Source organism: Gallus gallus, chromosome 5, assembly GCF_016699485.2.
Source record: "Gallus gallus isolate bGalGal1 chromosome 5, bGalGal1.mat.broiler.GRCg7b, whole genome shotgun sequence".
Classification (NCBI taxonomy): Eukaryota; Metazoa; Chordata; class Aves; order Galliformes; family Phasianidae; genus Gallus; species Gallus gallus.
The window spans coordinates 37,177,648-37,205,404 of record NC_052536.1 but is presented as its reverse complement, the minus strand read 5'-3'; the positions used below and the strand labels follow the sequence as shown (position 1 = coordinate 37,205,404).

The 27,757-nt window shown below is 43.4% G+C and overlaps 3 protein-coding genes across 16 annotated transcripts in view; 2 read left to right on the top strand and 1 right to left on the bottom strand.

The window, feature by feature from the left end:
• Positions 1 to 105: 105 nt before the first annotated feature.
• Positions 106 to 8,448, top strand: FAM161B (family with sequence similarity 161, member B). 6 transcript variants are annotated; one of them, XM_004941784.5, is made up of 9 exons: positions 106 to 134; positions 264 to 488; positions 1,683 to 2,245; positions 3,835 to 4,172; positions 4,564 to 4,691; positions 4,960 to 5,127; positions 5,616 to 5,715; positions 7,033 to 7,163; positions 7,412 to 8,448. In XM_004941784.5, the coding sequence occupies exons 2-9, from the start codon at positions 340 to 342 to the stop codon at positions 7,500 to 7,502; spliced, it is 1,668 nt and encodes a 555-aa protein (XP_004941841.2). In that variant the 5' UTR covers positions 106 to 134; positions 264 to 339; the 3' UTR covers positions 7,503 to 8,448. The 6 variants fall into 6 exon arrangements, with proteins under 6 accessions (XP_004941841.2, XP_046797923.1, XP_015143152.2 ...); XM_046941967.1 differs by having other exon boundaries at positions 242 to 488; XM_015287666.4 differs by lacking the exon at positions 7,033 to 7,163.
• A 731-nt stretch (positions 8,449 to 9,179) lies between these two features.
• Positions 9,180 to 27,634, bottom strand: ZNF410 (zinc finger protein 410). Of its 7 annotated transcripts, XM_040700995.2 has the most exons (11): positions 25,664 to 25,691; positions 24,042 to 24,236; positions 19,563 to 19,673; positions 16,306 to 16,441; positions 15,755 to 15,988; positions 15,262 to 15,453; positions 14,552 to 14,711; positions 14,036 to 14,217; positions 11,547 to 11,636; positions 10,324 to 10,449; positions 9,180 to 9,823 (listed from the first exon to the last, which is right to left on the bottom strand). In XM_040700995.2, the coding sequence occupies exons 4-11, from the start codon at positions 16,313 to 16,315 to the stop codon at positions 9,639 to 9,641; spliced, it is 1,179 nt and encodes a 392-aa protein (XP_040556929.1). In that variant the 5' UTR covers positions 16,316 to 16,441; positions 19,563 to 19,673; positions 24,042 to 24,236; positions 25,664 to 25,691; the 3' UTR covers positions 9,180 to 9,638. The 7 variants fall into 7 exon arrangements, with proteins under 7 accessions (XP_040556929.1, XP_040556928.1, XP_046797724.1 ...); XM_040700994.2 differs by lacking the exons at positions 19,563 to 19,673; positions 25,664 to 25,691 and adding an exon at positions 27,509 to 27,634; XM_046941768.1 differs by lacking the exon at positions 19,563 to 19,673 and having other exon boundaries at positions 25,064 to 25,691.
• The window catches only part of FBXO33 (F-box protein 33), an 18,692-nt gene continuing 17,290 nt past the window's right edge, over positions 26,356 to 27,757 (top strand). The window contains exons 1-2 of one of the 3 annotated variants that reach the window (XM_046941969.1): positions 26,356 to 26,519; positions 27,062 to 27,552. In XM_046941969.1, coding sequence (XP_046797925.1) covers positions 27,137 to 27,552 — 416 coding nt within the window. In that variant the 5' untranslated portion in view covers positions 26,356 to 26,519; positions 27,062 to 27,136. Of the gene's footprint in view, positions 26,947 to 27,033; positions 27,553 to 27,757 lie in introns of those variants that run through there. The other 2 variants (XM_025150928.3, XM_025150927.3) reach the window with 2 other exon arrangements.

Here is a 27,757-nt window from a genome sequence, read left to right as displayed (position 1 = left end):
CACCAATGAGTGAGCGGGAGGGAATGCCCATTTCGGACTCTGATTGGCTGCTTACGCCGGGAGGCGGGCCTAAATCACAATCAGCCTCGCTGATTGGCGGGAGACGGGCGCGATGCTTGGGTGGCGGCCTGCAGGTGAGGACGGCGTCCGTGCTCGGTGGGGTTGATCTGAGCCGGGAGGGGCGGGGAAAGCAGAGGGTAGCGATTGCCCCCTCCCCTGACTCTGGAAGTCACCCCCGCAGCTCCCCTTGATTTTTTTCCCAGGTGACACGGGATAACCGAGTCCCCTCCAGCGTTAACGGGCGAAGCGTGCCTTTCCCGTCTACCCACCGGCCCCAGGATGGAAAGCCACCGGTCTCTGTTGGAACTGGGCCTGCTGTGCCAGGCAGCGTTAGGGAGCGACCTCAGCGCCTCCCAGGAGGACGAGGACCTCGGAGACCTCTCGCGGGAGGCGGCCGCGCTGCGGGCCAGGCTGCGTGCGGTGCTCAGGTAGGACGGCACCCTTTAAGGACAGCAAAATCCACGGCACTGGAGGACGCGTGGGGAAATCCTGCAGCTCCTCCCCAGTTCCGAGCAGTAACGCAGCACCGTGGATCCCGCGATGAGCACACGCGTGCGCCCTGTCCACGTGTGTATGGTACCAGCACGCCGCCCTAAAGGTTCACCGATGCGATGGTGGGAGGCGAACACGGGCCCACACAAACAGCATTCACATACGGCATGAACAGCACAAATGGCCGACCCCCTTCCTGCTTGCCAATTGAAACTTGCTAGCAGATAACGTGCACGCGTGTTTCTGTCCAGCATCCAACCTTCAGAACTGTGGTCTCTCCAGCACCTGGTTTTCCAGCACTGTCCTCTGGGATTAGTCCAGCTTGAAGTTCACTAGCAGATCACACCCTCTTAAATGAGAAACACAGTTTATAAAGAACAGGATAGCACAAACTGCAGCAACCACCTGTTTACACACGATTGGCCGCTTCCCTTTCATAGTGCCTCCCTGTTTGTCTGTGCTTAGTCCTCTCCGATCCACCTCGATCCTTCCCTTGCATTTGATCCTTCCTTAAATGTTTCGTAATAGCTCTAGCCAGTCCCACATTCACCCTTCAAACATCCTATGAGAGGTTTTCTGTTTCTGTGAGACCCGTGGTAATCGTGTGTTTGTTTCTTTTTAATTATGAGTTATATTGTCTTCTTAACAGTTACAAACTTTCCAGCCAAACCTCTTGAAAGTTGAACTTGCAGACATCCTTTCATCTGTGTCTTCGGAGCTCTGGTGTTTGGTACTGTTGTCTTCTGTTTTGTTAGGGTTTGTGCATCTGTCTGCTTAATTAATTGCCTCTCCCGATTTGGTATCTTATGTTGAATATCCTTGAAGCTAAAACATTCTGTTTAACTTACGGTCTTCATAGCAACAGTGTACTAGCAGCACAATAAATTGCATTAGGAATCTACGTAGTCGCAACTGCATTTTCTATATGGAAACTGAAAATAAGCAAAGCTATGCTTATGAGCTTAGGTAGCGAAGCAAAACTCGGAGCTTGAGAACAGTGAGGCCTAGGCCTGTCTTCTGACCACCAGGTCAGCCTACAGTGTCTTTCTCTTAATCAACAGATCTCCCTTCTTTTATTTCAGTTTTTTAATGATTTCCCTTATTTCCCCTTCATAATGTCTTTGTCTTAGTCATACATCTGGTAACAAAAGGCAATCCCGTTCTTTGATTGACCTCACCTCGGACAGTACCTGGGATCAACAAAAACCTCACTTGTTTCCTAAACCCCGCTTGAGGCCAAAAAGTGCTTCATCTCCCTGGATTCCTTCCATCACTATCCCTCAGCCCTTCAAAATGACACTGCGGGAAGCTCGCAAAAAATCCCAGCTGATGAAGTCTAACATGTTTCTTGAACTAGACAAACTGAAAAACAAAAGGCAAAGCCAGGATGAAGCTGAATGTCAGAAACAGTTCCGGGCACAGCCTGTACCTGCCCATGTGTTTCTTCCCCTTTATCATGAAATAATGGAACAGAATGAGGTTCGCAGGCAAATAGCAACACAGAAAAGAAAGGAGCTGCTACTTTCCACTCAGAGACCCTTCAGTTTCCTGGAAAAGGAGGAGAAAAAGAAAGAAGCTATCAGACAAAAGTTCCTAGCAGCAGCAACCCCAAATGAGAGCTCCAAACTGAAGAAAGTCAATAGAAAAGTTCCTAGATCAACTAATGACACACTTCTTGGAGATAAACTCAAAGGTAAAGTGCTCGGGCTCTTCCTGTAACAAAACAAACAATACCCCCCTGACTGTCCCTCGCCATCTCAATGCTAGGAGGTAGAACCATGGCCTCCATTACATCACTTGAAGTATAAAGCCAACATAATTACACCCTCTGGTATTGTCTAGTCTCCTCTATACTACTGGTCATTATATTTCATCTAGAGACTCTTAGAATAGGGCGTCCCAAAATTTAAAGTCTTGTATTAGGGTCAGCAGGGGCAGTTCTGCACCACTGCCAAACTCCAGAGGATACATTGAGCTGCTCAGATTTCTATGTTCCTTTTGCTGCATGTCATGATAGTTTAGGAATCCTTCCGTGAAGTGAATTCCTTTGGTTAGCCTAAAGGGACCTGCATGAAGTGCGGTACAATTATGAAGACAGATGTAGTGCTTAAAGCGTCTGAGGTCCAGGCAGTATCTCAGAATTGATATTTTTATTCCCACTCAAGTCATCTGAGCTGCACAGAACTATTTCCTAGGAGAAAAATATTCCCTGGGCCCAAATCAGGCCATTAGTCCAGTTCTAAGCAATAGTGCAGTAGTTCAGCGTCTCCTGCCCTTCTCTAATGTTTTCTGATACCTTTCAGTCGCACTCCTGAAACAAGTGAGGAAGGTGCTTGGACCATTTTAGTCAAGAGAGACAGCTGAGGAAGTTTTCCTGATCCTCTTTTTTTTTTCAGATGGCTTAAGCCCTCACAATTGCAAGTTAAAAGTAAACAATACAGACTATACGGGTTAAACCAGATAGAACAGCTTATATTGGAATGGACCTTAAAGATCCTGAGGGTTCCAAACCCCACCCTGTGACTGTTATCATTGCTTTTCTCATTATTATTTTTTAAGCTACTTGCCATCAATTCCTTCTTGAGTACAACACCATCAGAAAAACATACGTTGTAGTGTACTCAATTAAGTAGATCAGAAATATGAAAAGAGAGCAAAGGATAAACCATTTTCTGTTTCTGCCTGTTACATGAGAAGGAAGGGGGAATGAGCATTTCATACCTCAATCGGTGCGAACACATAAACACACTCAAAACATTTCTTATTTTGTCTTCATTTTCATAAATATTTAGTGCTGCACATGAAAGGACATAGTTTGATGTTACACCCATATCTTCCTTACTTAAAATCTTTTTCAGCGTAGACAAACTGCTGCACATTAGATAGAAAAGCCATCATCTGTTACAAGCACATCTGAAAAGCCTGTTTGTATCACACAGTCAGCCTTAGGGACACCAAGTCTGTTATGAAAAATAGAACCTTGACCTGGAACCACTGAGAACAGGAATAGGAGGCCTGTTCACTGACTTATTGTGATGATGGAAAGAGATACGCCGTAATGCCTGAGAATGAGACACAACCATCATTCTTTGTGTTCCTTTGATTTTTTTCAACTTGGAGGGAGAGAAGGGGGTGGAAAGTGGGGAAAGAGAATACCTGCTTACCTGTTTGCACTTATGTGAGTAGTTGCCATTATAAAAAAAATAAATAAGTTGTGCAGTGGCAATTCTGCAGCCTTTTACATCACTTGTGTTCTTCTCATTGCTGTTTTTAATTCATTAGAAGCTGAACTCTACAGAGAAATCCGCATTCAGATGAGAGCCAAGGATTTGCTTGAGAGCTCTGTAGCTCCAATAGATACTAGCAACTGTCGGAGGGATCCTCAGTCCCGAACTGCCACTAAAACTAAGCAGGAAAGACTTGGCTTCTTGCAGGATAGAAGCTTCAGCTTCAAGCCAAGGATTAATCCAACAGTACCAGATTTTGAAGAACTTTATTGGGCATTTCAGAGGGAAGCAGTAAGAAGACAAGAAATCAAAGAGGCAACTCGAATTAAGCCATTCAAATTACGAACCTCCAATCTCCGTGGCAGGCAGAGAGAAGCTAATGAAAAGATAAAGGTGAGATGACCAGATATTTCGGTGGTACTGTTCTCCCTCATCTCCCTGATGGCAAGTTCTTAAATGTATAGCATTTATTTATAATAGTTTATGTCCTTTAGTGAGACCTATAAGCTTGGTATTTATCTCAGGAGTACTGCAGAATACCAGGACAAATCAAAGAACAAGGAGATGAGCTATGGCAGCTAAGGCTCAGCTTCCCTTCCATGCCCCTAAGCAAGTCTTCTTCCTGCTCATCTCTCAGCCCCTCTCCATGTAAATCCCTACTGATGGAAGAAAGAAGAACGAGTGCATTGCCCACATACCTCCAACTGTTCTCATTACCAGACAAAAAACAGAGGAGCTTCTGTGCTGTGAACAATTACACTGAACAAAGTTCTATTTCTTTCAGGATTCTCAGCAGCTTTCCAAGGTTTCCGTGCAAAAAAGTCACTCTTTGACCGCACTTTCCTCTCTCTCTTCCAATACCCTTCCAGTGCATATTACAGATGCAACAAGAAAAAGGGAAGCTGCTATTAGGTAAGTAGAACTTTGTCTACAAGACCATACAACACCTAGTGACTGAAATGGAGAGTTATGTTCTCCCTTATCACACTGACAATAGTTATCCTAATTGTTTCTCTGTGGCTATTCTTTCCTCACTAATTCTTGTCTTGCCTTGCAGTCAATTTGGGAGCTACACACGAAATCTGTAATCTTCTAAGGAGAGCAGCAAAAAGTGAAATTGCCAACCAGCATGCAGTCTGGAACTCTGAAGTGAGCTCATTACTTACTTTCTTCTATACAGATACTCCCAAGAGAGCAAAAAGGAAGGAGACAAAGAAGGAATTTATTGGCTAGAGAAACAGAAAAAGAAATGTCAAGCTATTCGCAAGTCAGTGAACAGCCGAGCAAAAGCCCTGGATCCACATAAAAGTCTGGATGAAACACACAAGGAGAAGTTGAAACAGAACCGGTCAGTATCCTATTCTGCACAGATATAACTGCTTGCTTTGGCAATTGGGGATTATCAGGTAATTTTTTGGGAGGAGTCTGGTCTAAGAGTTTTCTTAGAGTTAACCTTTAGCTGCTATACCCATTCCAGATTCATACGCATTTCTTCACAAGCACTACCCTTTCCACACATAATAGTTTTCTTTACATTAACATTGGTAGAGACTGATTTGTACAACTTTAATGTCTCCCTTGGTAATGTACATAAAACACATAAGACAAGGTTTTGTAAAAATGTGAACCTCGACTTCCAGCTTACACTCTAAATAGTAAAGCTTGCTAGTGGTGTGTAGCATGGTAGCAAAAGCAGTGTTTTGCCCATCACAGGGAACCACATTTGGAATCTCGGTGCTATTATTAAAGGACTAAATAGCTATTGAAAATTCCTGTTTCCCCATCAGCTACAGTCTGAAGGGAACCTGTTTTGGACATGGAAATTTTTCATTTCAGGCAAAATATGAGAGAAAGAACAAAGGAGTACAGAAAGGAGCTGGAAGAAATGCAGCTGCGAGTCAAGAACAGACCATACCTCTTTGAACAAGTCTCCAAGGTAACTGGTCAAAGTTCCAAGTGTCTCTGGGTGACAGGATACATTGTCTTTGATTTAGGACAGGCACTAAGAAATCATCTTAAGTCATTCACAGTTAGAAAGGTGCCAATGCTTGTAGAGTCTGTGGACTACACATGGGACAGCCACACAGATGTTATGAAAATCCCTTTCCACGACTTAAAAAACACTGGTACTTACTTGATTATAGAACTTTCCAACCCCTAGTATATATTGCAATCAAAATATATAGTCTGATCAAAATTAAGGCCTTTTCACACCAGAAATTATATGACTTTCCATTCTGCATCTGAATACCATGGTCTACAGTCTAGAAATTTCCATTTTTAAAGCATCCTCTCTGGTAGAATCACTTCTATCATCTGCAAGCTTGGCTGGCTGTTCAGCACATATCACCATCACACAGGAAAATCTCCAAATCTATATTGCAGGTGAACTATAGTTAAAGACTTTAATTTCTATGAATTACATTTCCCAGGGTTTCCTCTTTCAGTTCTTTCTCCTTGCAGAGTTGACAGATTAAAAAGAGACATATTGACAATGTATAGCTATATGCTGATTTTAGTGTCTTCAGTAGAATTATCCTCTTGGTTCAAACTTTCTGTTCAGGTGAGTGATTAATGGAGACAGAGAACACGTTTGTATGATAAATTTTGGTAACATTTCTTTGTCACATTGGTGAGAATTCATCAGTATTGATAGCATTAACTCATTTGGAAACTATAATTTTATCCTACCATATAGAACACCTTAATCTTTAGAAACTGCCCACTACCTCTGGAAAGCCTCATTTCAGACTGCATTAATTTGTGAGGTTTATGTGGAGGCAATGAGAATGTAAGACCCAGGATGCTTTGCTTTCAGCTTCTTGAATACAAGCTGATACGAAGCTATTTCACAAGTTCTTTTGAAATCCCTTGTGGTTAGTGCTTACAAATTGTAGGCCAATATGCTTCCAGAATTTCTCACAACCCTTTCAGCACATATTCTCAATCTGAGTGTCAGTCAGGATTCAGACACAAGTGTGCCACTGTATGCTGTAGAAGCAGAACAGAAGAGGGAAGTAAAAAAAAAAAAGAACAGAGGCAGGAAAATATGAGCTCCAGCTTTGATAATTGTTGAGAACATTCTACCTGTATTCAATTTCGATATTGTTCTCTATGGTAGACAAAAATTCTGGACAGGGGCTTTGCTGTTGTTCTCATTAGCAGTGTCAGCCCCAAACTTTAAAACAACATAAGCTGGCTTATAGAGAAGCCCCTGTTCTACATGTTTACTGTTTAAGTTTCAATTTGATAGCATGATGCTCGTCAAGGAGCAGAGCGTCGCTACAGGCACACCCTCCAGCAGGTTGGGCTAAGTGAAGAATTTGTAAGGAAAAAAGGGAAAGATGCTGCTGGCTTTCTGGAAGAAGAATCTGACATTCACAGGTAATAATGCAACAGAGCTTTTGTGTCTTTGACTGGAAATATTTTCATTTTTCATAAAGTAATTCTGGTTTGTACTAGGTAATATAGGTAAAATTAAATCAACTCCACTCCTTTTTAATTAAGCATCATGTTTTATCTATCTTAGTTTCTATGACAGCTAGGCAGTCTCTGTATTTCTTATTTATGGGGTAAACAGCACGTAAGTACTGCAAACCATTTCCAGTATTAGATAAGCACTATTTCTGCAGGTTGCCCAAGCTTCAGAGTGAAAAGGACGACTGTACTATACAGGAAGGAGAACCTCAAGAAGAACAGAAGGGAAAAGAAATGGCAACATAAAATTTAGCTGAAGAATCCATCAATCATCTCATGATTTTTAATGTGTCCCCACGTTACTCCTCAGGAACTTTCTGTTTTAGGCTGACAATAATTGTTCTGGGCTAAGTGAGTTGTGAAAACTTAATAAAGAAGAAAAAGACTGGCTGCTGTTTAGGTCACAGTTCGTCCAGTTCTGCAAACACCGCAGCCTCTTTTAGTCGGGTGTTGCTCATGTGAGCCACTTCCCTTTCTTTAACAAAAACAAACAAACCAAGTTTAAAAGGTCGAAGCATTATCTCTGGATAAAAGTAGATATAAAAGATTGAAGAAATACATCCTCTAATGTCAGCTGCTTATGTTCACGTCAGGGAAGCACACAGAAAGGGGAAAGTTCTCTCAATGTGCCAGACATTAGTTTGTAGATATATGTGGTTGAATGACTTTAAGCAAAGTTTCTACACAAAATAGCATGACTTGACCTACCTTGGAAGAAGTTTCACGAGGAGGTTCTTTTCTGGCCTGTTAACTCTTTGTTCACTCATTACCAGCTCTACTTCTTCCTCTCATTAGGAAAAAGCAATAGTCTTTCTATATTAAAATTTCTCACGTAAATCCATTATTTGAAACTCAGTTTTAATTTCTTACCAATTCAGGTCATTAATTTGGTCTGAAAAACAACCAAAATTATTAAGGTTATAATTAAGCAATGCAGAACTTTGGATTGCTATTGTCCTAATTCTACTATTACTGTGATATCAAAGATGGACTTCGGTGGAAGCAAGATTAGGTATTACCTGTCAATGTGTTGTACTCAAGTGCCTGGGGCATCTTAAATGGTATAGTTCACACACTGGTCATCTTCCTTTACTTGATAGTAATAAGCATCTCAAAAATATAAATGCTTACCACCTGTTTTCTGACGGCTGTGATGTCAAAACACTTTGAGATTAAAAGATTTTACAATGGCTATCAGTGTTCCTGCATTGTCCACTTTCTTCATCAATCATTTCCACACGTAAATGGAAGTTGTGTTGTCTTCATCTTCTTTAGCTCAATCCATTTCTCCATAACAATTCTGCCTCATCATCATATAAAAAAACCAGTACCTGTAACAGCTAGCATATTAGATAGGTACATAAAACTGAGTTTGTGGCTTTGAAAATCATAACGAAGCATTACAACTTAGAATTTAGTTTTGGGCTGCTATGTAACACTTTCACAGAAATCAGTTCATACTGACACATAGCTGACTATGTTACGTTTCAGCAGTCTTTACTGATGCAAAGAATCTCCTACAAATCTAAGCTTAGGCCTGTGGGGGGTTTTTTGTTTGTTTGTTTTTTCTCTTTTTTTCAGTTGAGCATTTTACACAACGCATCTGCTGAGTGCTGTCCCCTAGACTGAAATTCACCTTCTTGCTTCTGCAAGAACCTCCAAATTGTAATACCTTTACCAACAGCAGCACTGCATTTACATTAGCTGGGGAGCAATATAAACTCATCATCTTTGCACAGGAGCCATAACAAGTGAGAGCATCTTAGCAAAATTCTGCTTCCTTAATAATGCTAATTCTGAAGAAAAAGATTTTATCTGAACAAAAATTCAAAACATCTACATGTAGAATAATTTAGAGAGCTTAATATCAATCAAAATCAAACAAGTTTTCAGGGAAAAAGCAACTGGAAAATGACACAGCAGTTGTAATTAAATGATACCAAGTAGTACATTTATTTCAGATATTAAGTCAGCTCCTGACAGTGAGATGTATTAGAATATAGTCTCTGAAGGTAAAGGATGAAAGGCCTGTTGCTCAAGATACTGAATGTTTGTACATTCAGTACAGTGCCTAACACAATGAGATCCTGGTCCTTAACTGGAACTTCTAAGTGCTCCAGTACAACAAGTGCTTTAGGCTTTAGGAGAATGGACTGCATGAACAGTTTTGAAATGGCGTTCCACAACATGGGCTAAATGACATTTAAGCAGTAGACCACATTTTGAGCTCTGCAGAGAGAAACTTGGTCCAGCACGTCTTCTCCAGCTCCAGCTTTATCATTTGTTCGCCATCTACCCAACTCACTCTGTGCACAGTTAAAACAGTGTTTACTCATCCCACTGCAACATGGTGAGTCTCTAGGAGGAACGATCAATCCCACTTCAGTCACTACATATAAGAGGGCGGAAGAAAGAGCAGCTGGTCTCACCCTCCTCTACTCCGATAATAGACTCAGTATCTGGCAGGTGTAAAGACTCTACACCAAGGCTGGGCTGAGAGTTCACGGAGATGAGATTCTTACTATGCACTGTAGATTCTTCCAGCAAACTACTGCCCATCAACGACTCTATTGTGAAAAAAGGGGTAAAACAAAAATCATGTCATGATACTACAACATACGACACAATCCCTTCGCCCCTCCAACTTGCATATACTTCTTCATTAGTCACCTGCTTTATCTGTTACTACTCTATGAGCACCTGTATCCCCAGTGGTTGGTAACTCCTATATTTATCTGCTTTGTTTTGAACCTCAGTATGTCAGGATCTCATGCAGGTTTGGCTTTTTCTTGAAATAATTTACACGAGGCTTCTCACAGCAAAAATACATAACAAATGGCACAACTTTAATGTAAAAAAAAGGTATCAGATTCATGTTAATTTTTAAAACAATAAAACAATCTGCTTCAACCACAATACAGAAATAACTTTGCCTTCAATTCTAGAAAAGGAGAGCGCACAATCCATTCTCAACACCAAGAGGAACAGTCTTTTATTCCTTACTGTCTTGTGGTCTCTCCCCTTCTCTTTGACCATCCACTACTTTGTGCACTTTCCCCCTCCTTACCTGGCTGTTCTTGCTCTCTGCTGCCACCTGTTCCAATTCGGGAGTGGTGTTTCCTCATATGCACATTTCTGCTACCACTTTGGGAAAATGTCTTCCCACAAATTTGGCACTGATGGGGCTTCACTCCTGGGAGAAAAAGGGGGGAAAAGTACCCTATGAATTAACAAATTGGGAATAAAGATCTCCTCAAACAAACTGTCAATACTACTGTTTTGAAATGGCTGTTGATACCCTTTGTGCTGTACTAAATATCTGTGGAAAAAAAAAAAAAAGTGAGAAATACTGTTTCCTATAGGGCAATAAGCTTCCAGAACATATGAGTTTGAGACACCAACGTTGCCAACTGTTGGTAAACTCAGCTCTGAAGAGTAACGTAACATCTGATTTATAGGAGGAGAGTTATTTGAAATCTCTTACTCAATATCTCATACCTTAGAGTACAAACTGACCAAAAGCAAGGAATCAGAGCTGAGCCTCTGATCATACAACAGATTGCAGGATCTGGTTAATATGACTGAGTAGACACTGAATGATAGTGTCACTGTGAAAGGATTTCCACAGAGGGCAGACAAAGGAGTCTATCGTTCCTCCCATTTACAACCAAGTACGATATCAATAAGAGTGAGCTCAATAGCTACAAACCAGGAAGACAAATGTTATAAAAAGCATGGAGAACTAAGATAGTCCCAAAAGTTACTCTCCTTCTTCAAACAAGCCATATTTATATTGTGCTGAAGATATTTAAGATAGATCAATCAAAACAGAAAGCAGAAGCTTTGAAATATGCACGAAATGTCCATCTAATGCTCTGTAGCATTAGATCACAAGTATGTGGTATTACCAAAAAAGAAAGCAAAACAAGAAACCCCTACCCATGGTAGAAATTCACTCAAGAGAGACTGAAAGGTTTTGATGAATGTAAAGCTGTGCTAGATTCTCTTTTTCAAATAAGAAAAAAGCAGTTATGAAAGAGATATTCAAGTTCATGGCACCTTAGAAATACTTTAAAAATAAATTTAAAAAATGTAGTTTGAATTTAGAAACATAACATTTGGGAACAAAGGTTAAACTGCGGGCCGCAGGCACCACAAAGGAAGCTGTCAAAAAGCACAGCCAGAAATTCTGTAGAAAACAGAGCATTGTTCTTAAGGAAGTCAAATCAAAATCTGACAATGAAGTTATTTTCTCAGTTAAATCACAGCATATCAGATGAAGCCTCTTACCTGAGTGGACAACCAAATGTTTTCGAAGGCTGGAGTACTCAGCAAAGGAGCGACCACATCCCTGTGCTTCACACAGAAAGGGTTTTTCCCCTGAAAGGGAAAAGTAAGTTTTTATAGTTTGGGATCACAACTTGATTTGATTGTCCAAGTCACCGAGAACTGCCTAAAGATCTCTACCTCCTTTATGGCCATACATGTAACAAAGGCCAACAGAAATAACACATATGCTTCCTAAGTCTTCTAAAGCATTCTGATAATCAGCTTTCAAGAGAAAACATTCAAATTCTCTTCTTAAATATTCTTAGATCATCATTAACCAACAGACAAGAAAGGATGCTCTGTTTCTAAAGAGATCTTCCAAGTGCATAAATACCAAAAGAGCAATACAACAGTGCCTGGAATATGATACAGCATTTATATGCAGGTCTTAACAACTATCTTTATGCTTCAGTAACTCCCAGGATCCCATTGCCTTTCTGCCTCTCAGTGCCAAAAATCCCATTAGCTGCATTTCCCTTCATATCAGATTCTATACCTTATTTCAGATCAGGCTGACCTTGGCAAAAACCTAACAGAGAGGTGTCAGTCATTTATATTTATCCTCAAAAGAACAGTAATTAAGGCACAATTTGTTCTCATAGACAGAAAATTGCTATTTGTATATATCTCCAGAGCTATTGTTGCATTTGTCTACATGGTGATAAACTGGGAGATGACCATAGTAGTGCACTGTAATGTAATCAATCTGTTCTAAACTCCTTTTTAATGCCTTAAATAAAACCACAGCTAACTGTTGCCTGCAACATCCCACTACAGATCTCAATGTGCCATGCTTAACAGTACAATTTCAAGCCTTTCTCTACACTACTGTGTCAGGGTAACAACTTCATAGATTAAGCTACTTCAGTTATTTTGACTGTCTACCATGTATATATAGCATTTAACACATCAATTGGTGTTACAGAACTGAAACAAGTAGAAGATTCCCAAACACTACTTGGAAATTCTCTCCTGTTACAACCATTTAAAACTTGGAAAGAAAGGAATAAAAACTACCACTGACAAAAACAACAGCACAAAATTCCATCTATAAGAAACCTTAGAGGTATTTGTACACCTGCAGTTTATAACTTAGATCTGATGAAACTCTTAATCACACGTTATCAAAATGCAGTTTAGAAAGATATCTTTTACTCCTCCAGAAGCTACTACTCTGTTGGCTGCAGAACACTATTGTGGAAGATTAAGCACGAGTAACCTGGACCTATTTACCTTGTTTATGCTTTGGCTAGGAGCTTTAAACACACAAAAAAACCCACCTGTACAAACTATTCTTACTGTTACTGCACATTCAAACTTTTATTTTTGGCATATATCACTTTTAACTACATCCCAACATCTGCCCCCAAACCACGTGTTCTCGTTAGACTGCAAATGCCTTTAAAATAGCAACTTTTTCCCATGTGCATTTTACAAAGTACCTAGCATACAGTAGTGCTTAAGGCAGAGAGCATCCACAGCTGCTAGCAACCCACATAATTTGGAATTTCATTTTACAGGAGAGGCCCTCATGCTCTCCCAGTTTTCAAGTTTATTTTGAAATGTTAACCAGCTGTAATGCAACACTACCTTCTCAGGCCATCAGGGAATCTCCCAAGAACATTGTGAGTGGCTTGGATTGGGCCATTTATTTCAGTGCATTCACCCTGAGGCTTCAAAAACAAACGTGCAAAGCTCCCAGAGTATTGACTAACAACTTTGCTAACTTAGATTAAAACTGCTGATCATTTCAGAAGGAACTTCTGCAGCTCTCCAAACACCTTTCTAGGATAAGTGCATATAAAGCACTCTATACATTGTCAAGGCTTTGGCTGGCAAAACTTCTATAAATATTGACAAGGCAGAACTCTGCACATGAAACAGCGTAAACAAACCATGTATAAAATACAGTGCTATGAAATAAAGGTTCTTCTTTTATTTAATATAAAAATTTGTGTATGAGTTAAGAGTACATAGGATCCAATATATGGCAACATCCTGAATTAGCATTACTACAAATAGAACAGTTTGCACACTAAAATGCTTTCTTCAACTAACGCCTTTTTCTGTGAGACTTTGCTGCTTTTTGATACTCATTCCACTGTACTCCTCACTTCCCTACATCTCTCACTCAGAGTCATTCTACAAGCAGAATAACATAGGCAGATTCAGCCAAATGTCAGTACAGCTACAACTGTCTACCTGGACTCACACTGAAGAAACATCTAAGCTATTGTGCTTCTCAGGAAATTAAAATAGCTTCTTTATGAAAATTGTTACAGCAGAGGTGTTCGCTTACTATTCATTTGAAAAGAAAAGGGACATTAATGAAGACCAGGGGTATACAAGCATAATATTTTCAAGAGCTTGATGATGGAGGAGGCAGTGCTTTATTCCTCACTAAAGACCCCACTTCTTCAGACCACAAATAGGTGAAGTCTAAAACACACCAGTGTGAATTCGTAGGTGGTTCTTCAGATTTCCAGCTGTTGTGAATTGTTTCCCACAGCCCAGCTCTGTACAGACAAAGGGTTTTTCACCATTGTGAGTTCTCATGTGCACCTTCAGCCTCTGTAAGACATAAAAGCTTTTTCCACAGCCTTCTGCTGGGCAGGTGAAGGAGCGATCATTCCTGCAAAGCAACAAAATCGCTGTTTCATAACCATCTTTGATGTATTTTTCATCAACACTCAACTTTTTCTGTTGTTGAAATAAAAAGAAAAAACATCTTTATTGAAGACATGTTAAAATAGAAATATTCTAAATCCAACACTACTAAGAAACTTCCAAAATAACCTGTCTGGACAGTTTCAACGTAACTGACCATCTGAAGCAAGCAGCAGGCCGACTATTTCTAAGAGTAATACCAGGTTTCCACAGCTTGCTGACATCAGAAGGTAATCTTTTCCCAACTATAGAACATCTTTTTTCAAAGTCATGATGATATATGGCTTTATTCTGCTCACCGATGTGTTTTCAGATGATACTTGAAGTGAGCTGGCCACACAAATGTCCGATCGCAGCCTTCAACTGTGCATTTCAGCTTCCTTTCCACACGAGATAGGTGAGGAATGGGGCTAGAGTCTTTCGGTTGCCCATCTCCTGAGCAAAGATGAACATTTTCACCTAGAAGAAAAAGCCCATCAAATCTTAAAAAGATGTAGATTACTAAAATCTAATAGATAAAACCAGCATAAAACATGATACAGGACTGTAAAGTAGATATGTGGCTGGCTACTAATTGTTTACTGTGTCCTACATGCTGCTACCCAGCCCATAAGAAGGATCTGACACAGATTTGCAATCCTCTCCAGGACCATAGACTACTGCCAGCAAACTATTTGTATCATACAAGCTGCTACCAGATGAGGCTTATCACAAGAAGGATAGAAAGACAATGCACCAAAAACTGTAAAAATGGTCTCTATACCAATAGCAACCATGCAATTTTAAGTAGCAGTCAGGATAACTGTTTTAAAGAAGACCCTAGCTAAAAAGGGATACTGTCTTTCTTTGCAATTATTAATTGAAATTATTGTCACAAAAATATGTCTAAATCCAATCATGTACTCCTCAGAGAGATCATCTCAAAACCTAGTGCAGCTGGGAAGAAGAAAGGACAAGTTATGGTATGCATTAAAGAAAGCAAAAATGAAAGAATCAGAGGATATCCTACCATTATTGCTTGCTTTGGCATTCTTAGCGAGCTGTGCTCGAGTTGCAGCAATTAAACTGTCATGGGCCAATTCCTGCACTCGCAGGAACCATGGAGTACTGCTGTCTGTGCTATCATGAGAGAGAAAGTCATTCCCAGAATCTTCTACTTCATCTTGAACAAACACCAAGTGCTCTGCTGGAGAGCCCAGCCCTAGAAAAGAAGACAACTTCATCAAACAGAAGGATAACGTAATAAATGGAAGAGGGAAATTTATTTTGCTTCCCAGAAGCTAGCATTCATTGCACAGGTGTAATTGCTGCGCTGAAAACGTCTTCACTGACCTCTGCACTGTAGGAAGCTGTTGATGATTAAATGCTGCTGGAATATCCAACAATGCCCAGCAAATTTTGTGACCTTTCCCTTTCCTAAGCAGCAGGGACAGAGATGTACTACTTATCTCCTGCATTCTGTTGTCTGAGACATACTCAGCCAGATGGCAAACGAGAATTACCTGCTCTTGTTAGGTTGAGAAGAATAAATGAAGTGCTGTCACTGGGCTGGAGGTCTTGCAGTAAACTGGAAGTCTCTGGAGATGACAGAAGTTCAGATGGTTTCTGTACATTCTGTGCCCTTGTTTCCTCTCCATCAGGGCCCACGTTTACCTGGAGGCTCCTCAGCACAGCAGATGAAGAGACATCTTTGGAAGAATTAGCGTGACTTGGAGAAGTGAGATCTCTTTCATCATCTGGTGAGGTAAATAAAACAGAAAATAAAAAGGATGAGAATACTATGATGAAAAGACACCTATGAAGTTATTCTTCTAGGAAAAAAAAAAAACAAAAACAATCAAACAAAAAACTTGAGAGAGACTGGGAAGAAAGGATATTTCTAACTAGTCAGAGTTCACTCTTAAATGAGAAAAGTTACAGTCATTCTTCTGAACTTATTCCTCCATCACTGGAATGTATTATCTGCAAGAGGCAGGGATGATGCACCACAGTGGAGCAGTTAAGACAGCTTTATAAACGGCATGCTCACAAAGATCCACCGCATAGGTTTTACCTGGTAACATGAGTCTGTTGCATTCTGAGGTCTCAGTAACAGGAAGGAGAGAAAGACAGGTGATGTCTTTTGGCTCTGATTCCACCAGCCCTTGAGCTAGTGGAATAGAAGTATTCTGAACAAACTGAACCAGCAGCTGGAAAAAAGAAATTGTAGATTAGATGGAGAGTAGCATAAAACATTAATCCTACTTCATTGTAGGAATTCCCCCTGCCTGCCTTTGTAAGAGACAAAAACGATAATTTATTACCATCAAAGCGACTGTAAGCTTTTCAGCTTACATTAATGACAAAGAATCTATCATTTGTATTTGTCATTTGTGAAATATCTGTAAAAGTCTCATTTCTTTAACAAACAATAAAAAACAAATTCTGGATCATTGTGGAATATACAGAAGGTTAATCAGGCTATTTCATATTTTCTTTAATCTTTTAGAACTTGATACTTTACTGCTGTCACCCTCTAAGTAAATGTTCTCCATGATCAATCTTTGAAATAGTTGGTTTATTTTTTTAATATCATATTTAAACACTTGACAAGTTGGCCTTTTAAATTAAAAAAAGCAGGAAACCAGTTGCAAAATGTCTAGCTAACGGCTATTTGAAGTCGGCAGATAGGGATGAGAGGAACAGGATTGAGATGAAAAGGGGTAGGTGTGCCCAGAGTCTCATCTGTCCAAATCAGCTACCTCTAAAACCATCAAAGGTGAACAATTACAGCCATCATGCTTAGTGCAAAACCCATCCAGTAAGGGAATTCAGCAGAAGAAATAATGCTAAGTAAGGGGAACCGTTGTGTGAAGCGGACTTATTCTGGGATGCATTCCCAGACTTGACAAGACATCTGGGAGATGACACAGGACACCATCCAAGAAAAAGGCCAAAGACAGAAAGAGGAGGGGATCAAGGTGGATTAGGGCAGAACAAACACAGGAATATGGAAAAAGATGGACACAAAAGAGGTCCATTACACATAAGTAGTCAAGTCATGAGTTGGTCAATTCATTTGCCTGGCCAAGCCCCATGCTTAACCACTGTCACAGCCTGTCCCGTCTCCTTATTAAACTTTATATACTCACATAGAGCCCAGATGGAGTTATCTGTGCAGTGTGATGGCTCATCAGTGTCAAAGGAAACCAAGTAAAAGAAAAATGGCATGCTCTCCTCACTTAATCACAATCCACTTGAAACAACAACAAAACAACTCACAGTCGCTCATTATTTGATCCTTATTCTGTACATTTATTTTGTGACTGTCTTAACATTTACATTTCAGAACCACCAGCACCCAAATCCAAACAATTTCTCTAACAGATACCAGCCTTTCAAGCCAGTCCTACAACAGAACCAAGTACCTTAAACCAAAGAAGCTGCAAAGAACACAAGAAGGTACCTAATTATTTGGGCTTTGATCCCTTTATGCATGTATTCTCTCATGAAAATACTGGCAATACTGATGCTTCCTCAGTTTTACCTCTATGAGAGACTTATGAGAGGGCTGTGAGGCATTAATTGCCCTGAGTGGTCTCACCTGGAGGTCCACTCACACCCACCGACCAGAGACCTATTTAAGCTCAGCCTGGGGCCTTCTTCTCTTCCCAAGTTGTAGGTTTAGCTGTCTTCAGCTCTGTTTCTGGCCTTATCTCTTGGATGGATGTTGAACCTCTACTGCAGCAGTGACTTCAGCCCTACCTACTGCTGTTCCTAACTAGACTGCGTGGATGGCCCCACACATGGTTCACACTGCCTTACTTAAATCTATTGATGGACCCTGTTACCAGCATCTTCCCTTGTCTGCTGTGTTCAGGTGCTACTGTACTGAATGCTGGTCTTGCCCTACCTGGGCTGGGTGTCCCCTAGCATGCATACCTGATGAACAGCCAGTTCTCATTGACAACTGCAAAGGTAAGCACAGTCTTGAACCCACTCTAATGCCAGTATGCCACATGAACTAGGCCAAGAGCCAAACTGCAGTTTGAAAGATTAGTGTTTTCTTTCTCCTGCTGGTTATATTACAGAACTATGCACCCTCCTTAGCCAGAGGAAAGAATTACGTCTATGCCTTCGAAAATGATATGGACAATAGGAGATTGCCACCCCAAAGGATTACTGTTCTAGTTTAAGACCAATAAATACACAGTGGAAGGAAAAAGTAAGAGACAGAAGATGGGTGACAAAGCAACAAGAAACTGGACTGCAATCTGAGCAACAAAATAGTTCTAATTTATAGGGCTATCATTCAGTTCAAAGTTAGCCTTGATATTTACTGCTGCCCACTCCATTATGAAGCGTGTATTTTTATGAACTCTTCTGTACAGATGGCCTTTAATAAAACTTTTCCTCCTACAATAGACAAGCATTGCTCCAAAGCCTCCACTCCCATGCATTAACACTGAGCCACTGGGGAAAAGCAGAATGCAGCAGCCACAAAATAGATACCCAGAAAAGATTGTTTTAATTTTCCTTGTGGAGTCATAACAAACTAGTAAGGAGAATTATGGGCCAAAAGAAGCAGAAGAAAATACAAGATGAATCACTCTCATTATTAAAATGTACAATTAAAAAAAAACTCACAAAAACTTAAAATATATCAAACATACCTTTCCCAACTCTGTCAAATGATTAAGGGAAAATACAAATTTTAATGTGATGTTTGCCTCTTAACAGCTAGCTACTTTCAGAACTCTTCCTTCCTGTTAAAAATCATTAAATAGTGTCGTGACTACAGCAACTTGGAATGTCAGGGGGGTAAAAATCATTACAAACACTATGTGCTGCTTTCTTAAGTGTCTTTCAATTTGGTTTTATGGCTGAAAGCAAACAGGAAACTGTAAGGATATCTGGTAATTGGCTATCCAACATAGAAGATAAACAAGGAACAGAAGAGGTAATAAATAACATACACAAATATGCAGAATAAGAAACTGTAGATGAGAGAGTAACAAAAATCAGAACTCCTGGGATAACGATGGATGGGGTGGATGTGAACAACTTGAGCGTGACCTTGGAGAAATTCAACCAGAAACTTTGTAAGAGGAAGGAAAATATCATCAAGGATTTCCAGAACAGGCCTTACAGAACAGAATAAGCTTCTCATGGGACGCGACAGGAATTGTAATACTGACTAAAATTTATTACTACAATGTCCTAAGCAACCCTGTGGGAATAGGGAAAGATAATGGTGAGGGGTGAAAATCAAGGTAGATAAGGGAGGAATAACTGTGGGAACAGGAATGGATGGAGATAAAAGGAGCTGACCAATTAGCAGTCTGTAGGTCAGGGCTGTGGCCCATCCTGTCTTCTCAAATGCTGTTTGCTCCTAAACAGTTTCCAAATGTGCTCATCAAGTAAAATTCAAGTCAAACTAGCCTGTGAATTGGAGAAAATCACAATTTAGAAACTCAAAATCCTGGCCAGAGGCCAGACTGGGGGAAAAAAAAACAACAAAAAACAACTACTTCCAAAGGTTAGATACAGATGCTGGAAGGACTCAAGGTCTGACAGACTGGACAGATCCATGAATGTGTGAGTACATGTGTCCATCACGTTAGGATGTGTATGAGATGTTAGCAAATTTCAAGCCTAATTTCCTGGTGAATAGCAGATCAGTGGTTTTCCTGTTCCATATGAATGCTATTTGTGGGTGCCTGTAAAGGTACTGTCCTACCCACGTAAGTGTTTATAGTCATACATGTTGGTACTGTGCATACATGAATGGGGGGCATATTTGCAATTCAGGTTTAGCCTCACTACTGGCTGGACCCAAAAATAATCCACTGGTCTCTTAACTGAAGGTCCAGGATGGGAGGAATCTCCTGGGTGCTAGAGTTCATCAGATCTTGTAACTCTGTAATACCTGACATCACAAACTGGATACAGATGAGTTCTCCTCCTGAAGTGGTGTACTCCTGAGTACTCCTGAAGTGGTGGATATAAAAGGCTGATGAAAAGAGGGAGACTGATCAATCCGTAAATATGCCCAGAGAGCTGGTCTGCAAGCAAAGCCACAGGGCACTTTATGACATGAGTGCACAGAATATTGCCAAGTCATAAAAGGAAAAAGAAAAGAGGTGTAAAATAGCTTTGCTCTATAGCTAAGAAAAGAAAGCGCAAGAAAATGTCACCTGGGATGTATTAATATAGATTTTGATATTTACTGCAAAAAGACATCCTAAACTTAGAGATTCAAGGTTATGGGCCACATATGAACTGTACGGAGAGAATCTATGAGCACTAGAAGGGGGGATAGGATGAGCAAAGTTCAAGTACAGCTTCCTACGAACAATTTATTTTGGCTCTGCTTTACTATCTTCCTAAATATACTCTCCTTTCCCATGGCTGAAATACCACTGAACTCTGAAAATCCTCTAAGTAACGTAGACAGTGTAGGTGCTAAAAATGTAAAATATTTATTGGCTCTTTAAATAATCCTCATCCCTGCTATTCAGTGAGAAAGGATGAAAGGACAGGATGATCCCAGTATCTCATCACCCCAAGCACTACACAATGCTTGTGTTACCAAGAAGACTTGGGTAATGTCCTTGACCCAAGAAAAGAAAAAATATTTAAGGAACTGGGAACCTCTCCTAGACATTGCTGAAAAAAGCATATGCATTAAAGAAACAAATGGCTATCTGATATGGATTAGCTTGAAGTTTGTGTCCCATAAACAGGCCCCTTTAATCAGATGATTCAAATGCCAAGAAATGGTAGACACAGCTGCTTTGTTTGGGGCAGTGAGTGGCAGGGGGGATGGGGGGGGGGGGGGCAGTAGGGCAGGGAAGGAGAGGAAGGTTGTTCTAGTGCAAATGTTCCCATCTGTCTTCCCACTGCAGAGTTAGACTAGACTCCCAGAGCAGCACCAAATATATTTTAATCAATACTGTTTCTGTTCTAAATTTAACCAGTGAACTGCTACAAAATCAAAAGGTCACAATAACATTTCCTTGCCAACCTTCCCCCTCCAGTAAAAGGGGGGTACACAGGAGGCTGATCAGCTAGGAACTAAGATACTTTCCTACCACACAATGTCCAGGGAATTAATTCACAAGAATCTCTCCTTGTGAGGTGCTGAGGAGGAAAGATTCAACAACCATGTCAACTTACAGACCAGAGCTGTACTTTGCTTAGTTAACTGTGGTAAAGCTCCCCAGACAGCAGAAAGCACTGCAGTGGGACAGCGTGGTAGAGGTGGCTGGAAATATTTGCAATTTTAACGATTCACTCTGAAGGCTTAGAACATGCAAAATGCAGATCTTATCAGTGCCCTGAGGAATGCAAGCAATACAGCTTTGGGAGCAGGGAATCCAGATGAAAAGGTAGATGCCTTACAGCCTGATAAACTCTCCAAGCAGCTCTGCGATAGCTTATCAAGGGAGGATCGAGTATTAAATGTTTGCTTTCTTAGAGATATAAAAAACAGCACCAATGAAGCTTATGCAATCCATCTGTAGTGTCTTGATGAATATTAATATAGATGTTATTTGTGCATAAATAGTTAATTCTTAATACCTTTCTCACGTGGTAAGAATATATGAAAGAATTTCTGTGGCTAGGAGAATTAGGGTGCCATGGCTCATGAGCAAATACAAAATCACGACGGACTTTCAGAAGTACTGGAACTAATATTTGTGAAAGGTGGAAATAGGCTATCTACCTGCTTTTCTTTAAAGGACAGAAAATGGTACTAACTTAATACTCAGCTTTGACAATCAGAAACAGAAAAAAGACACGTATAGGATTGGGTAATACACAGTACAAACAAATTCCAATTTATAACATTAAAAAGCCTCGATCAAGATTGAAGAACGTGGTTTAACACAGTATCTATGAAAACATGTGCTCTACAACCACTGTAGCATTCATGCAAGAGGTCAGTTCTTACTGGAGAATAGCTTCCTATGTCCCGTGTTTGCTGGGAGGAAAGTGCAACCCTGCTATGGGAAAGTAGGACTATTATGCAAACATGCCTAATGAACTTTAGGTCAGGAAAATGAGGCCCACTCACAGTTCATTTGAGTAAGGGAACAAGCATTCCAAGTATTCCGGTCCTTATTTATTAGAAATAGTCTATGGGAATCCTTCCCCTCAAAGGACGAGGGTGACAAAATCTCCTCTACCTTACCATTCCAGAACTTAGAGAAAATTCATAAGCAGTTTATGCAAAATCGAAAGACTCCTTGCAGCCGAAGCTGAGACTACTCACAGTTCTTGTGAACTTGCAGCTACTCTTCCTGAACGGTGTGATTGGAAGAGCTTTGTTAAGCAATAAATACCTTACCACATTACCAGGGCTATGCTGAGTTACCAGCATATAATCATGATTTCCTTTAAAATACTGGTTTAAGATATCTGCTACAGTGCAAGTAGACTGAAAAAAATGAAAGAAAGCTCAACAAAAACAAGCTCTCTTCATTAACAGCTCTAAGTTGCCTGTTCCACGACCATAGATAAGGCTAAGAACAATGAAAACAAAGAGAGAAAGTGGTATAGTCCTCTGTGCTTTTAAGTGAGGGAATGCAAAGACAGCCTTCAGCCTGAACCATAAGCCTGAACGATCAGCCTGCAAGACAAGGGCAAGGAACAGGAGAGAGTAAATTTAATGCATTGATAGTACTTTGCTAAAGGCAACAAACTGCAGACTTGTATCAAGCAAATTGCAGAATCTGATACAGAGCCTTTGTTACTCTTACCTAAATGGACATCATGGGAATGATCAAAAACATAGGATGCAACAGGGACAGGGAGATGTGTAAAAGGTACAGTGCAACATTTTGGGGGAAGATCAATGGGGGAATAAAGCCAGGTGAATGGAGGAAGAACCACGGAGAAGGGGGAGAGAGGTGAGAGTCCCTAGTCACAGGTTCAGCCCTCAAATTCCCTTCTAGCTACTAAATAAACACTATTCTTGAATACTTCTCCTTTAAGTAAGGGTTCTGCTTGTCAGCAGACGTGAATGGGAAGAAACCAGAGTCCGGAAAGACCCAAGCTCCTAGCTGGAAATTGGCTAAAAAGCTGTGGGTCTGGTACATATACCAGAAGGACTTCAGGTTTAATAGAGACTAAAGACATCTGTGAATGTATGCGTGCAAAACGACTGTGGGTATAGACATGTTCTGTTTACAAACTTTAAGCCTGATTACCCTGCAAGAAATAACGTGGCTTTTTGCATCATTCACGCTGTTTCTATTTATCTCTTAAAGATATCTTAGATGTGCATTTATTAATCTGTGATCAGCTGTGCGTGCACAGTACATACACATATTATTGCCTGGGGAGAGTCAAGCAGCCTCATGCTGAGCAACTGGGAACCCTTGGGTGCAATCATCTACTGCTCCTGCCAACTCCTTACTGGAAATGTGAGCACTTTTAAAATGCAACTGACTCATGTAAAAAAAAAAATCATCCACGCTCCTTAAAGCCAAGTAAAGTCAATTTGGTTTGAGGAAAACAAGTAGTCAGTACAGCAGTTTATTTTATTCTTTTAACAGAAAGAACATCATAATACTGAAAGAAAAAGCATAACCTGAGAACAGACAAGAGTATTGGCTTAAACCTGAGAGGAAGGGAAAAAGCCTGCAGTATTCTTCAATCTTTTACCACACACATAAAAACATGAAAGTATCACTAAAGGAAAAAGAATTAATACCTAAGCAGCAAACTCAGTAATCTCTGAACTTTTCCTAAGTGTTGCCTGTGAACTTCTCTGGGAACCAAACTCACTTTATAATTGCTCACCTCTGGTTTGGATTCTAACTCATCCGATAACATTGATTCAAGCGTTCAATTCCTGCAGCTGTCCTCAGCAAGGCACAGATATATACTTTTAGTTCAGAGAGAACAACACTCTGCTTATTCTCATATTTTCTGAAGTATAAAACAAAGTGATGGTCCTTCTGCACGAAGTTGCGTTGCACAAATATTCAATTTAACCTAAAATAATAAAAAAAGGGAACATAAAGAGATGGAAATAAATGAACAAACAAAAAACATGAGCAAGAAAAGGTCAGCAGATATTGCATGTAACTGCAGAATGTACTTTGAAGTATATGAGAAAACTCATAGAAGTTCCTGCATTTCAATTGTTCTTCAACCAGCAAAATAACATCTTAACATCTGAAACTGATTTTCAGTGGCTATTTTCCACGCTTTCATAGAATGGCCTGGGTTGAAAAGGACCACAATGATTTGGTCCTGAGTTTCAACCCCCTGCTATGTGCAGGGTTGCCAACCAGCAGACCAGGCTGCCCAGAGCCACATCCAGCCTGGCCTTGAATGCTTCCAGGGATGGGGCGTCCACAATTTCCTTGGGCAACCTGTTCCAGTGTGTCACCACCCTCTGTGTGAAAAACTTCCTCCTAATATCCAACCTAAAGCTCCCCTGTCTCAGTTTAAAACCATTCACCCTTATCCTATCACTATCCACCCTTGTAAACAGCTGTTCCACCTCCTGTTTATATGCTCCCTTCAAGTGCTGGAAGGCCACAATGAGGTCCCCCCGGAGCAATCTCTTCTCCAAGCTAAACGAGCCCAGTTCCCTCAACCTTTCTTCACAGGAGAGGTGCTTCACCCCTCTCATCTTAGTGGATCCTCTGGACCCACTCCAAGAGCTTTACTTGCAACATGTAATTTTCATTGAGAATCTTAATTGTTTAGGAAGTGTATGGAACTGATTGAAAACCACATATGTCAGCATGCAAGAGAGAGAGGCTGAATCCCTTGTGGGGATCCAAATGCCTGATGACAGGAAACACACGCACCCCACCACTAGGAAACCTCTGCTTTTCCTGTAACATGTCCTACTGGTGACGGTGACAAATTGGTTGTTGGATACAGATAGGTATAGGGATTTGTGAGGTAAGTTCTCTTCAGACACTATTTCACAGACAGTCATACAACGTTCCTTCTTTGTACCACAAGCTAAAACAGGGATGTATCGTTCTTAACTACCAAAAAAGGGCTTTGATACTAATGAGGGGCGAACAAACCGAAGTTCCCGCCGCTCCTCCCGTTTATCCCAATTACAAAATCACCTAACAGAGAATCAAAAGCGTTCCTGCGGTGCTCGGGGTACTGCCGCACAGGGTCGGGACAGCAGCGACGGCGGTGAGAGCACAGCGGAGCGCCCCGCCCCGCCCCGCCGCCCCACCGCTGCGCTCCGCCACCTCTCAGCCCGCCCCGGGATAGTGGGCCCGGGAGAGCGGCGGGCGCGGCTCGAGGCCTACGCGGCGCCGTACCCCTACGGCCGCACCCCAGCGGGCCGCGTGCCCTAACCCTCCCCTTCCCGCCAGCCCGGGGCCGCCCCAGCCCCGCGGCGGACAGCGAGTCCCGGCGGAGCGCCCGGCCCCCGTCAGCCTTACCGGCATCTCCGCCGCCCGGACGTGACGCGGTGCCGCCCGGAAATGCCGGCGCTGAGGAGGGCTCCGCGCGCAGCTCTATGGTGAGCGCCGGGAGGAGCGCCGCCTCCGAACCGCAGCGCCGCCGCCCCCGGGGCCTCCCGGCGGTACCGCCAGCCCGGGCTGAGCTTCCATCGCCGCCCTGCTGCGGCTCAGTAAGGCGTCTGTGCCGCGTCCCGAGCTGACGGCGGCTCGCTCAGTGGCGCACACCAAGCCCGTAATCCCAGAGCCACGCGCGTCGGAGCGGCGCGCCTAACAGCCACGGGGCCGAGGAACTGAAAAACCCCTCCTGTTTTTTCCTTATCGGCCTCATCTCAGCTCTGCGGGTTAGCGGGACGGAGAGCCTCCGGCGCCTGTGGCCCTGACACCGCTGGGACGGTGACCCGTGGGCCTGAAGAGCTTTCACTCGGTGACGGCCCTGCGCTGTAGGGCCACCAGCGATTGCTGGCCCCGGGCCACCGCCGCTGAGGGCTTACAGCTGTCCGTTTAGGCCTACAACAGTTAGGCGCTGCCGAGGCTGCCTGGCACGCCACGCCGGTAACGCAGCGCTGAGCTGAGCGGGCAGTTCCCCGCCTTCCGCCGGGCTCCGTCCCGGCACAGCGACGGCTCAGCCCCCCCAGCGGTCCCACGCGGCACTTTCTCCCCATGTCACTTCCGTAAGCGCAGGGCGCTGAGCCGCGGACGCAGTTACATTGAGACACTCGGTGACCTCAGAAGCCCTTTGACTCAGCGAGGCGGACTGGTTGAGCAGGCATTAAAATAAGGAGATAGACCCGTAGGAGCGGGACTGCCCCTCACGGCGGCCTTCTGGGCAGGGGAGGTTCGGCTGCTCCCTCACTCGGCCTCACTTGCCCGGGGAAGTCCGACGGGGCCGCTCGGACGGGTTCGAGGAAACGCGATCTGTTTCCCCACACGCGCCGGGGGAGATCGGGGGGTTTCGCGGCTCCCGAGCCACGCACCGCCCCGGGGCTGAGGCCGCCGGGCACGGAGGAGTTAACCCCCTCCCCCCTCCCACCCGCGGAAGGCGTAGGGCCGGGCCCGCCCGCCATTCGAACGGCGGCGCGTTCCATTCCCGCCGCGGGGCGCCCGCCCTCCCTCCGCCGCGCCGCCCCCGCTCTCTCGCACGCCCGCGGCGCGGCGCCTGCGCTCCCCCACCCTCGCGAACACCGTGGTAGGGCCCGGGCGGCGCCGCGCGGGCGAGGACCCGGCCCGCCTCCCCCCTCACCCCCGCGCGGCGCGGGGCGATGGTAGGGCCCGCTCCTCCCCCCGGCGGCGGCGCGGGTGGTGCGTCCCGGCGGCGGCCGCGTCCCGGCCGGCGCCCGCCCCCTCGCCTTGTCATTGATGTTGTTGTTTTTGTCGCAGGAGCCGCAGGCGAGGCCGGGGCCGCCGCCGCCTGTGGCCGCCGCAGCAGCAGCGGGGCTCGGGCCGGCGCCAGGAATGTCGGTGTGCGGGGAGGCGGTGGGCGCCGGCTCCCTGCCCAGCGAGCTGGTGGTGCACATCTTCTCCTTCCTGGCGGGCCCCGACCGGCTGCGGGCCTCGGCCGCCTGCTCGCACTGGCGGGAGTGCCTCTTCTACCCGGCCCTCTGGCCGCGCCTCCGCCTCAGCCTCCGCGTCTCGCCGGCCGAGCGCCCGCGCCTCGAGTTCCTCATGCGCAAGTGCGGCTGGTTCGTGCGAGAGCTGCGCGTCCAGTTCGCCGCCGACAACTACCCGAGCGGCGGGCCGGCGGCGGGCGAGGGCGCGGCGGTGGCGGCGGGCGACGGGGAGGCGGCGCCGCTGTGCCCGCGCTGGCTCGAGCTGCTGAGGACCTACCTGGAGCTGGTGCTGTGCGTGCTCAGCAGCGTCCGCAACAACAGGTACCGAGCGCGCCGCCGGGGGGCCGGGAGGGGAGGGGAGGCGAGGCGGCGCCGGGGGACACAAAGGCCGCAGGGGCGCCTCGGCCTCCTCAGGGCGCGGAGTGGGCGGGCGGCGGGGCTCCCCCGGGCTGCGTGCGTGTGGGGAGCTAATAGGGGAGTTAGTGTTGTAGCGCTGGAGCGAGACTTCCTTTCTCCCTCACGGAAG